At 39.3% G+C, this 14,297-nt stretch overlaps 1 protein-coding gene across 1 annotated transcript; it reads right to left on the reverse strand.

Annotated features, from left to right (window-relative positions):
* Positions 1-10,935: 10,935 nt before the first annotated feature.
* On the reverse strand, positions 10,936-13,632 carry LOC128146886 (keratin-associated protein 4-4-like). Its single transcript, XM_052798804.1, has 5 exons — positions 13,521-13,632; positions 13,206-13,223; positions 12,112-12,405; positions 11,693-12,030; positions 10,936-10,956 (listed from the first exon to the last, which is right to left on the reverse strand). The coding sequence occupies exons 1-5, from the start codon at positions 13,630-13,632 to the stop codon at positions 10,936-10,938; spliced, it is 783 nt and encodes a 260-aa protein (XP_052654764.1).
* Positions 13,633-14,297: the final 665 nt, after the last annotated feature.

Raw genomic sequence — 14,297 nt, forward strand, 5'->3', positions numbered from 1 at the left:
AACCTCGCTCTTTACAACACTTTTCTTTACGAGCTAGTTATTTACAACACGTTTCTTTACAACCTAGTTAGTTACAGCACGTTTCTTTACAACCTAATTAGTTACAGCACGTTTCTTTACAACCTAATTAGTTACAGCACGTTTCTTCACAACATGTTTCTTACAACACGTGTCTTTACAACACGTGTCTTTACAACCTAGTTATTTACAACACATTTCTTTACAACCTAGTTATTTACAACACATCTCTTTACAACCTAGTTATTTCCAACACGTCTCTTTACAACCTAGTCATTTCCAACACGTCTCTTTACAACCTAGTCATTTCCAACACGTCTCTTTACAACCTAGTCATTTCCAACACGTCTCTTTACAACCTAGTCATTTCCAACACGTCTCTTTACAAACAAGTTAGTTACAACACGTCTCTTGACAACACGTCTCCTTACAACACGTCTCCTTACAACACCTTTCCTTACCGCACCTTTCCTTACAACATGTCTCTTGACAACCAAGTTAGTGACAACACGTCTCTTGACAACCAAGTTAGTGACAACACGCCTCTTGACAACCAAGTTAGTGACAACACGTCTCTTGACAACCAAGTTAGTGACAACACGTCTCTTGACAACACGTCTCCTTACAACACGTCTCCTTACAACACCTTTCCTTACAGCACCTTTCCTTACAACATGTCTCTTGACAACCAAGTTAGTGACAACACGCCTCTTGACAACCAAGTTAGTGACAACACGCCTCTTGACAACCAAGTTAGTGACAACACGCCTCTTGACAACCAAGTTAGTGACAACACGCCTCTTGACAACCAAGTTAGTGACAACACGTCTCTTGACAACCAAGTTAGTGACAACACGTCTCTTGACAACACGTCTCCTTACAACACGTCTCCTTACAACACCTTTCCTTACAGCACCTTTCCTTACCGCACCTTTCCTTACAACATGTCTCTTGACAACCAAGTTAGTGACAACACGTCTCTTGACAACCAAGTTAGTGACAACACGCCTCTTGACAACCAAGTTAGTGACAACACGTCTCTTGACAACCAAGTTCGTGACAACACGTCTCTTGACAACCAAGTTAGTGACAACACGTCTCTTGACAACACATCTCTTGACAACACCTTTCTTTACAACACCTTTCCTTATAACACCTTTCCTTGTAACACCTTTCCTTGTAACACCTTTCCTTACAACACCTTTCTTTACAGCACATTTCTTTACAACACCTTTCTTTACAACACATTTCTTTACAACACCTTTCTTTACAACACGTGTCTTCACAACCTAGCTCTTTACAACACGTTTCTTTACAAGCTAGTTAGATACAACACGTGTCTTTACAACACGTGTCTTTACAACACGTCTCTTGACAACCAAGTTAGTTACAACACGTCTCTTGACAACCAAGTTAGTTACAACACGTCTCTTGACAACCAAGTTAGTTACAACACGTCTCTTGACAACCAAGTTAGTTACAACACGTCTCTTGACAACATGTCTCCTGACAACACGTCTCCTGACAGCACCTATCTTTACAGCACCTTTCCTTACAGCACCTTTCCTTACAACACGTCTCTTTACAACACGCCTCTTGACAACACGTCTCTTTACAACACGCCTCTTGACAACCAAGTTAGTTACAACACGTCTCTTGACAACCAAGTTCGTGACAACACGTCTCTTGACAACACGTCTCTTGACAACACCTTTCCTTATAACACCTTGCCTTACAACACTTTTCCTTATAACACCATTCCTTACAACACCTTTCTTTACAGCACATTTCTTTACAACACCTTTCCTTACAACACGTCTTCACAACCTCGCTCTTTACAACACGTTTCTTTACAAGCTAGTTAGCTACAACACGTTTCTTTAAAAGCTAATTAGTTACAGCACGTTTCTTTACAACACCTTTCCTTACAACCTAGTTCTTTACAACACGTGTCTTCACAACCTCGCTCTTTACAACACGTGTCTTTACAACCTAGTTATTTCCAACACCTTTCTTTAAAACCTAGATATTTCCAACACGTTTCTTTACAAGCTAGATATTTCCAACATGTTTCCTTAAAACCTAGTTATTTCCAAAACCTTTCTATACAGCACGTTTGTTCACAGCACGATTCTTTACAAGCTAATTAGTTACAACACGTTTCTTTACAATCTAGTTAGATACAACACGTCTCTTTACAACCAAGTTAGATACAACACGTCTCTTTACAACACGTCTCTCCACAACACGTCTCTTTACTAACCTAGATATTTACAACACGTTTCTTTACAGCACGTCCCTTTACAACACATCCCTTTACAACACGTCCCTTTACTAACACGTCCCTTTACAACACGTCTCTTTACAAGATAGTTATTTCCAACAAGTCTCTTTACAACCTAGTTATTTACAACACATCTCTTTAACAATACGTTTCTTTACAACACGTGTTTTCAAAACCTAGTTATTTCCAACACGTTTCTTTACAACCTAGTTATTTCCAACACGTTTCTTTACAACCTAGTTATTTCCAACACGTTTCTTTACAACCTAGTTATTTCCAACACGTTTCTTTACAACCTAGTTATTTCCAACACGTTTCTTTACAACCTAGTTATTTCCAACACGTTTCTTTACAACCTAGTTATTTCCAACACGTTTCTTTACAACCTAGTTATTTCCAACACGTTTCTTTACAACCTAGTTATTTCCAACACGTTTCTTTACAACCTAGTTATTTCCAACACGTTTCTTTACAACCTAGTTATTTCCAACACGTTTCTTTACAACCTAGTTATTTCCAACACGTTTCTTTACAACCTAGTTATTTCCAACACGTTTCTTTACAACCTAGTTATTTCCAACACGTTTCTTTACAACCTAGATATTTCCAACACGTTTCTTTACAAGCTAGATATTTCCAACATGTTTCCTTAACCTAGTTATTTCCAAAACCTTTCTATACAGGACGTTTGTTCACAGCACGATTCTTTACAAGCTAGTTAGTTACAAAACGTTTCTTTACAATCTAGTTAGTTACAACACGTCTCTTCACAACCTACTTAGATACAACACGTCTCTTCACAACCTACTTAGATACAACACGTCTCTTCACAACACGTCTCTTTACAACCTAGATATTCACAACACGTCCCTTTACAGCACGTCCCTTTACAGCACATCCCTTTACAACACGTCCCTTTACAACACGTCCCTTTACAACACGTCCCTTTACAACACGTCTCTTTACAAGATAGTTATTTCCAACACGTCTCTTTACAACCTAGTTATTTCCAACACGTCCCTTTACAACCTAGTTATTTCCAACACGTCCCTTTACAACCTAGTTATTTCCAACACGTCTCTTTACAACCTAGTCATTTCCAACACGTCCCTTTACAACCTAGTTATTTCCAAAATGTCTCTTTACAACCTAGTCATTTCCAACACGTCTCTTTACAAGCTAGTTATTTCCAACACGTCTCTTTACAAGCTAGTTATTTCCAACACGTCTCTTTACAAACAAGTTAGTTACAACACGTCTCTTGACAACACGTCTCCTTACAACACGTCTCCTTACAACACCTTTCCTTACAGCACCTTTCCTTACTGCACCTTTCCTTACAACATGTCTCTTGACAACCAAGTTAGTGACAACACGTCTCTTGACAACCAAGTTCGTGACAACACGTCGCATGACAACACCTTTCCTTATAACACCTTTCTTTACAACACTTTTCCTTATAACACCTTTCCTTACAACACCTTTCTTTACAGCACATTTCTTTACCACACCTTTCTTTACAACACGTGTCTTCACAACCTAGCTCTTTACAACACGTTTCTTTACAAGCTAGTTATTTCCAACACGTTTCTTTACAACCTAGATATTTCCAACATGTTTCCTTAAAACCTAGTTATTTCCAAAACCTTTCTATACAGGACATTTGTTCACAGCACGATTCTTTACAAGCTAGTTAGTTACAAAACGTTTCTTTACAATCTAGTTAGTTACAACACGTCTCTTCACAACCTACTTAGATACAACACGTCTCTTCACAACATGTCTCTTTACAACACGTCTCTTTACAACCTAGATATTCACAACACGTCCCTTTACAGCACGTCCCTTTACAACACGTCCCTTTACAACACGTCCCTTTACAACACGTCCCTTTACAACACGTCCCTTTACAACACGTCTCTTTACAACCTAGTTATTTCCAACACGTCCCTTTACAACCTAGTTATTTCCAACACGTCTCTTTACAACCTAGTTATTTCCAACACGTCTCTTTACAACCTAGTTATTTCCAACACGTCTCTTTACAAGCTAGTTATTTCCAACACGTCTCTTTACAAGCTAGTTATTTCCAACACGTCTCTTTACAAACAAGTTAGTTACAACACGTCTCTTGACAACACGTCTCCTTACAACACGTCTCCTTACAACACCTTTCCTTACAGCACCTTTCCTTACCGCACCTTTCCTTACAACATGTCTATTGACAACCAAGTTAGTGACAACACGTCTCTTGACAACCAAGTTCGTGACAACACGTCGCATGACAACACCTTTCCTTATAACACCTTTCTTTACAACACTTTTCCTTATAACACCTTTCCTTACAACACCTTTCTTTACAGCACATTTCTTTACAACACCTTTCTTTACAACACGTGTCTTCACAACCTAGCTCTTTACAACACGTTTCTTTACAAGCTAGTTATTTCCAACACGTGTCTTTACAACCTAGTTATTTCCAACACGTTTCTTTACAACCTAGTTATTTCCAACACGTTTCTTTACAACCTAGATATTTCCAACACGTTTCTTTACAAGCTAGATATTTCCAACATGTTTCCTTAAAACCTAGTTATTTCCAAAACCTTTCTATACAGGACGTTTGTTCACAGCACGATTCTTTACAAGCTAGTTAGTTACAAAACGTTTCTTTACAATCTAGTTAGTTACAACACGTCTCTTCACAACCTACTTAGATACAACACGTCTCTTCACAACATGTCTCTTTACAACACGTCTCTTTACAACCTAGATATTCACAACACGTCCCTTTACAGCACGTCCCTTTACAACACGTCCCTTTACAACCTAGTTATTTCCAACACGTCCCTTTACAACCTAGTTATTTCCAACACGTCTCTTTACAAGCTAGTTATTTCCAACACGTCTCTTTACAAGCTAGTTATTTCCAACACGTCTCTTTACAAGCTAGTTATTTCCAACACGTCTCTTGACAACACGTCTCCTTACAACACGTCTCCTTACAACACGTCTCCTTACAACACCTTTCCTTACAGCACCTTTCCTTACCGCACCTTTCCTTACCGCACCTTTCCTTACAACATGTCTCTTGACAACCAAGTTAGTGACAACACGTCTCTTGACAACCAAGTTCGTGACAACACGTCGCATGACAACACCTTTCCTTATAACAGCTTTCTTTACAACACTTTTCCTTATAACACCTTTCCTTACAACACCTTTCTTTACAGCACATTTCTTTACAACACCTTTCTTTACAACACGTGTCTTCACAACCTAGCTCTTTACAACACGTGTCTTCACAACCTAGCTCTTTACAACACGTTTCTTTACAAGCTAGTTACAACACGTTTCTTTACAAACTAATTAGTTACAGCACATTTCTTTACAACCTAGTTCTTTACAACACGTGTCTTTACAACCTAGTTATTTCCAACACGTTTCCTTAAAAACTAGATATTTCCAAGACGTTTCTTCACACGCTAGTTATTTCCAAGACGTTTCTTTAAAAACTAGATATTTCCAAGACGTTTCTTTAAAAACTAGATATTTCCAAGACGTTTCTTTAAAAACTAGATATTTCCAAGACGTTTCTTTAAAAACTAGATATTTCCAAGACGTTTCTTTAAAAACTAGATATTTCCAAGACGTTTCTTTAAAAACTAGATATTTCCAACACGTTTCTTTAAAAACTAGATATTTCCAAGACGTTTCTTTAAAAACTAGATATTTCCAAGACGTTTCTTTAAAAACTAGATATTTCCAAGACGTTTCTTTAAAAACTAGATAGTTCCAACACGTTTCTTTAAAAACTAGATAGTTCCAACACGTTTCTTTAAAAACTAGATATTTCCAAGACGTTTCTTTAAAAACTAGATATTTCCAAGACGTTTCTTCACACGCTAGTTATTTCCAACACGTTTCTTTAAAAACTAGATATTTCCAAGACGTTTCTTTAAAAACTAGATATTTCCAAGACGTTTCTTCACACGCTAGTTATTTCCAACACGTTTCCTTAAAACCTAGTTATTTCCAAGACGTTTCTATACAGCACACTTGTTTACAGCACGTTTCTTTACAACCTAGTTAGTTACAGCACGTTTCTTTACAACCTAGTTAGTTACAGCACGTTTCTTTACAACCTAGTTAGTTACAGCACGTCCCTTCACAACACGTCCCTTCACAACACGTCCCTTCACAACACGTCCCTTCACAACACGTCCCTTCACAACACGTCCCTTCACAACACGTCCCTTCACAACACGTCCCTTCACAACACGTCCCTTCACAACACGTCCCTTCACAACACGTCCCTTCACAACACGTCCCTTCACAACACGTCCCTTCACAACACGTCCCTTCACAACACGTCCCTTCACAACACGTCCCTTCACAACACGTCCCTTCACAACACGTCCCTTCACAACACGTCCCTTCACAACACGTCCCTTCACAACACGTCCCTTCACAACACGTCCCTTCACAACACGTCCCTTCACAACACGTCCCTTCACAACACGTCCCTTCACAACACGTCCCTTCACAACACGTCCCTTCACAACACGTCCCTTCACAACACGTCCCTTCACAACACGTCCCTTCACAACACGTCCCTTCACAACACGTCCCTTCACAACACGTCCCTTCACAACACGTCCCTTCACAACACGTCCCTTCACAACACGTCCCTTCACAACACGTCCCTTCACAACACGTCCCTTCACAACACGTCCCTTCACAACACGTCTCTTTACAACCTAGATATTTACAACACGTCCCTTTACAGCACGTCCCTTTACAACACGTCCCTTTACAACAGGTCCCTTTACAACACGTCCCTTTACAACACCTTTCTTTACAACAGGTCCCTTTACAACAGGTCCCTTTACAACAGGTCCCTTTACAACAGGTCCCTTTACAACAGGTCCCTTTACAACACGTCCCTTTACAACACGTCCCTTTACAACACGCCTCTTGACAACCAAGTTAGTGACAACACGTCTCTTGACAACCAAGTTAGTGACAACACGTCTCTTGACAACACCTTTCTTGACAACACCTTTCCTTACAACACCTTTCTTTACAGCACATTTCTTTACAACACCTTTCTTTACAGCACATTTCTTTACAACACCTTTCTTTACAGCACGTGTCTTCACAACCTAGCTCTTTACAACACGTTTCTTTACAAGCTAGTTAGATACAACACGTTTCTTTACAAGCTAGTTAGATACAACACGTTTCTTTACAAACTAATTAGTTACAGCACGTTTCTTCACAACATGTTTCTTACAACACGTTTCTTTACAACCTAGTTATTTACAACACGTGTCTTTACAACACGTGTCTTTACAACACGTCTCTTGACAACCAAGTTACAACACGTCTCTTGACAACCAAGTTAGTTACAACATGTCTCTTGACAACACGTCTCTTGACAACACGTCTCTTGACAACACGTCTCCTGACAACACGTCTCCTGACAACACGTCTCCTGACAGCACCTATCTTTACAGCACCTTTCCTTACAGCACCTTTCCTTACAACATGCCTCTTTACAACACGCCTCTTTACAACACGCCTCTTTACAACACGCCTCTTTACAACACGCCTCTTTACAACCTAGTTATTTCCAACACGTCTCTTGACAACCAAGTTCGTGACAACACGTCTCTTGACAACACGTCTCTTGACAACACCTTTCTTTACAGCACATTTCCTTACAACACCTTTCTTTACAGCACATTTCCTTACAACACCTTTCTTTACAGCACATTTCCTTACAACACCTTTCTTTACAGCACATTTCCTTACAACACCTTTCTTTACAACACGTGTCTTTACAACCTAGTTCTTTACAACACGTGTCTTTACAACCTAGTTCTTTACAACACGTGTCTTTACAACCTAGTTCTTTACAACACGTGTCTTTACAACCTAGTTCTTTACAACACGTGTCTTTACAACCTAGTTCTTTACAACACGTGTCTTTACAACCTAGTTCTTTACAACACGTGTCTTTACAACCTAGTTCTTTACAACACGTGTCTTTACAACCTAGTTCTTTACAACACGTGTCTTTACAACCTAGTTCTTTACAACACGTGTCTTTACAACCTAGTTCTTTACAACACGTGTCTTTACAACCTAGTTCTTTACAACACGTGTCTTTACAACCTAGTTCTTTACAACACGTGTCTTTACAACCTAGTTCTTTACAACACGTGTCTTTACAACCTAGTTCTTTACAACACGTGTCTTTACAACCTAGTTCTTTACAACACGTGTCTTTACAACCTAGTTCTTTACAACACGTGTCTTTACAACCTAGTTCTTTACAACACGTGTCTTTACAACCTAGTTCTTTACAACACGTGTCTTTACAACCTAGTTCTTTACAACACGTGTCTTTACAACCTAGTTCTTTACAACACGTGTCTTTACAACCTAGTTCTTTACAACACGTGTCTTTACAACCTAGTTCTTTACAACACGTGTCTTTACAACCTAGTTCTTTACAACACGTGTCTTTACAACCTAGTTCTTTACAACACGTGTCTTTACAACCTAGTTCTTTACAACACGTGTCTTTACAACCTAGTTCTTTACAACACGTGTCTTTACAACCTAGTTCTTTACAACACGTGTCTTTACAACCTAGTTCTTTACAACACGTGTCTTTACAACCTAGTTCTTTACAACACGTGTCTTTACAACCTAGTTCTTTACAACACGTGTCTTTACAACCTAGTTCTTTACAACACGTGTCTTTACAACCTAGTTCTTTACAACACGTGTCTTTACAACCTAGTTCTTTACAACACGTGTCTTTACAACCTAGTTCTTTACAACACGTGTCTTTACAACCTAGTTCTTTACAACACGTTTCTTTAACAATACGTTTCTTTACAACACGTGTTTTCAAAACCTAGCTCTTTACAACACGTTTCTTTACAACCTAGTTATTTCCAACACGTTTCTTTACAACCTAGTTATTTCCAACACCTTTCTTTAAAACCTAGTTATTTCCAACACGTTTCTTTACAACTTAGTTATTTCCAACACGTTTCTTTACAACCTAGTTATTTCCAACACCTTTCTTTAAAACCTAGATATTTCCAACACGTTTCTTTACAAGCTAGATATTTCCAACATGTTTCCTTAAAACCTAGTTATTTCCAAAACCTTTCTATACAGCACGTTTGTTCACAGCACGATTCTTTACAAGCTAATTAGTTACAACACGTTTCTTTACAATCTAGTTAGATACAACACGACTCTTTACAACCAAGTTAGATACAACACGTCTCTCCACAACACGTCTCTTTACTAACCTAGATATTTACAACACGTTTCTTTACAGCACGTCCCTTTACAACACATCCCTTTACAACACGTCCCTTTACTAACACGTCCCTTTACAACACGTCCCTTTACTAACACGTCCCTTTACAACACGTCTCTTTACAAGATAGTTATTTCCAACAAGTCGCTTTACAACCTAGTTATTTACAACACGTTTCTTTACAACCTAGTTATTTCCAACACATCTCTTTAACAATACGTTTCTTTACAACACGTGTTTTCAAAACCTAGCTCTTTACAACACGTTTCTTTACAACCTAGTTATTTCCAACACCTTTCTTTAAAAACTAGATATTTCCAACACGTTTCTTTACAAGCTAGATATTTCCAACATGTTTCCTTAAAACCTAGTTATTTCCAAAACCTTTCTATACAGCACGTTTGTTCACAGCACGATTCTTTACAAGCTAATTAGTTACAACACGTTTCTTTACAATCTAGTTAGATACAACACGACTCTCTACAACCAAGTTAGATACAACACGTCTCTCCACAACACGTCTCTTTACTAACCTAGATATTTACAACACGTTTCTTTACAGCACGTCCCTTTACAACACATCCCTTTACAACACGTCCCTTTACTAACACGTCCCTTTACAACACGTCTCTTTACAAGATAGTTATTTCCAACAAGTCTCTTTACAACCTAGTTATTTACAACACGTTTCTTTACAACCTTGTTATTTCCAACACATCTCTTTAACAATACGTTTCTTTACAACACGTGTTTTCAAAACCTAGCTCTTTACAACACGTTTCTTTACAACCTAGTTATTTCCAACACCTTTCTTTAAAAACTAGATATTTCCAACACGTTTCTTTACAAGCTAGATATTTCCAACATGTTTCCTTAAAACCTAGTTATTTCCAAAACCTTTCTATACAGCACGTTTGTTCACAGCACGATTCTTTACAAGCTAGTTAGTTACAAAACGTTTCTTTACAATCTAGTTAGTTACAACACGTCTCTTCACAAACTAGTTAGATACAACACGTCTCTTTACAACACGTCTCTTCACAACACGTCTCTTTACAACCTAGATATTCACAACACGTTTCTTTACAGCACGTCCCTTTACAACACGTCCCTTTACAACACGTCTCTTTACAAGATAGTTATTTCCAACACGTCCCTTTACAAGCTAGTCATTTCCAACACGTCCCTTTACAAGCTAGTCATTTCCAACACGTCCCTTTACAAGCTAGTCATTTCCAACACGTCCCTTTACAAGCTAGTCATTTCCAACACGTCCCTTTACAAGCTAGTCATTTCCAACACGTCTCTTTACAAACAAGTTAGTTACAACACGTCTCCTTACAACACGTCTCCTTACAACACGTCTCCTTACAACACGTCTCCTTACAACACGTCTCCTTACAACACGTCTCCTTACAACACGTCTCCTTACAGCACCTTTCCTTACAGCACCTTTCCTTACAACATGTCTCTTGACAACCAAGTTAGTGACAACACGTCTCTTGACAACCAAGTTCGTGACAACACGTCTCTTGACAACCAAGTTCGTGACAACACGTCTCTTGACAACCAAGTTCGTGACAACACGTCTCTTGACAACACGTCTCTTGACAACACCTTTCCTTGTAACACCTTTCCTTGTAACACCTTTCCTTACAACACCTTTCCTTACAACACCTTTCCTTGTAACACCTTTCCTTGTAACACCTTTCCTTACAACACCTTTCTTTACAACACCTTTCTTTACAACACCTTTCTTTACAACACCTTTCTTTACAACACGTGTCTTCACAACCTAGCTCTTTACAACACGTTTCTTTACAAGCTAGTTAGATACAACACGTTTCTTTACAAACTAATTAGTTACAGCACGTTTCTTCACAACATGTTTCTTACAACACGTTTCTTTACAACCTAGTTATTTACAACACGTCTCTTTACAACACGTGTCTTTACAACACGTCTCTTGACAACCAAGTTACAACACGTCTCCTGACAGCACGTCTCCTGACAACACGTCTCCTGACAGCACCTTTCCTTACAGCACGTCTCCTGACAGCACCTTTCTTGACAGCACCTTTCTTGACAGCACCTTTCTTGACAGCACCTTTCTTGACAGCACCTTTCTTGACAGCACCTTTCTTGACAGCACCTTTCTTGACAGCACCTTTCTTGACAGCACCTTTCTTGACAGCACCTTTCTTGACAGCACCTTTCTTGACAGCACCTTTCTTGACAGCACCTTTCTTGACAGCACCTTTCTTGACAGCACCTTTCTTGACAGCACCTTTCTTGACAGCACCTTTCTTGACAGCACCTTTCTTGACAGCACCTTTCTTGACAGCACCTTTCTTGACAGCACCTTTCTTGACAGCAACACCTTTCTTTACAGCACATTTCTTTACAATACGTGTCTTCACAACCTTGCTCTTTACAACACGTTTCTTTAAAAACTAATTACAGCATGTTTCTTCACAACACGTGTCTTGACAACACGTGTCTTGACAACACGTGTCTTGACAACACGTGTCTTGACAACACGTGTCTTGACAACACGTGTCTTGACAACACGTGTCTTGACAACACGTGTCTTGACAACACGTGTCTTGACAACACGTGTCTTGACAACACGTGTCTTGACAACACGTGTCTTGACAACACGTGTCTTGACAACACGACGCTTGACAGCTCGTCTCTTGACAACACGACGCTTGACAGCTCGTCTCTTGACAACACGATGCTTGACAGCTCGTCTCTTTACAACCCAGTTATTTAACAACACGTCCCTTTACAACACGTCTCTTCGCAACACGTCTCTTTACAACCTAGATGTTTACAACACGTTTCTTTACAACCCAGTTATTTACAACACGTTCCTTTACAACACGTTCCTTTCAACACGTTCCTTTTCAACACGTTCCTTTACAACACGTTCCTTTCAACACGTCTCTTTCCAATCTAGTTATTTCCAACACGTCTCTTTACAATCTAGTTATTTCCAACACGTCTCTTGAAAATTAAGTTAGTTACAACAAGTCTCTTGACAACCAAGTTAGTTACAACACGTCTCTTGACAACACGTCTCTTAACAACACGTCTCCTGACAACACCTTTCTTTACAGCACGTTTCTTTACAACACGTCTCTTGACAACCAAGTTAGTGACAACACGTCTCATGACAACACGTCTCTTGACAACACCTTTCTTTATAACACCTTTCCTTACAACACCTTTCTTTACAGCACATTTCTTTACAACACCTTTCTTTACAACACGTGTCTTCACAACCTAGCTCTTCACAACACGTTTCTTTACAAGCTAGTTAATTTCAACACGTTTCTTTACAAAATAATTAGTTACAGAACGTTTCTTCACAACATGTTTCTTACAACACGTTTCTTTACAACCTAGTTATTTACAACACGTGTCTTTACAAAAGGTTTCTTTACAACCTAGTTATTTCCAACACGTTTCTTTACAACCTAGTTATTTCCAACACATCTCTTTAACAATACGTTTCTTTACAACACGTGTTTTCACAACCTAGCTCTTTACTACACGTTTCTTTACAACCTAGTTATTTCCAACACGTTTCTTTACAACCTAGTTATTTCCAACACGTTTCTTGACAACCTAGTTATTTACAACACTTGTCTTGACAACACGTCCCTTGACAACACGTCTCTTTAAAACCTACATATTTACAACACGTTTCTTTACAACACGTTTCTTTACAACCCAGTTATTTACAACACGTTCCTTTACAACACGCCTCTTTACAACCCAGTTATTTACAACACGTTCCTTTACAACACGCCTCTTTACAACACGCCTCCTTACAACACGCCTCCTTACAACACGCCTCCTTACAACACGCCTCCTTACAACACGCCTCCTTACAACACGCCTCCTTACAACACGCCTCCTTACAACACGCCTCCTTACAACACGTCCCTTTACAACACGTCTCTTTACAAGACATTTATTTCCAACACGTCCCTTGAAAACCAATTTTAGTTACAACACGTCCCTTGATAACCAAGTTAGTTACAACACGTCCCTTGATAACCTAGTTACAACACGTCCCTTGATAACCAAGTTAGTTACAACACGTCTCCTTACAACACGTCTCCTTACAGCACGTCTCCTTACAGCACGTCTCCTTACAGCACGTCTCCTTACAGCACGTCTCCTTACAGCACGTCTCCTTACAGCACGTCTCCTTACAGCACGTCTCCTTACAGCACGTCTCCTTACAGCACGTCTCCTTACAGCACGTCTCCTTACAGCACGTCTCCTTACAGCACGTCTCCTTACAGCACCTCTCTTTACAGCACCTCTCTTTACAGCACCTCTCTTGACAACCAAGTTAGTGACAACACGTCTCTTGACAACCAAGTTAGTGACAACACCTTTCCGTACAACACCTTTCCGTACAACACCTTTCCGTACAACACCTTTCCGTACAACACCTTTCCGTACAACACCTTTCCGTACAACACCTTTCCGTACAACACCTTTCCGTACAACACCTTTCCGTACAACACGTGTCTTCACAACATAGCTCTTTACAACACGTTTCTTTACAAGCTAGTTATTTACAACACGTCTCTTTACAACACGTCTCTTTACAACACTTGCTCTTTA

This window comes from Harpia harpyja, chromosome 10, assembly GCF_026419915.1.
Source record: "Harpia harpyja isolate bHarHar1 chromosome 10, bHarHar1 primary haplotype, whole genome shotgun sequence".
Lineage (NCBI taxonomy): Eukaryota > Metazoa > Chordata > Aves > Accipitriformes > Accipitridae > Harpia > Harpia harpyja.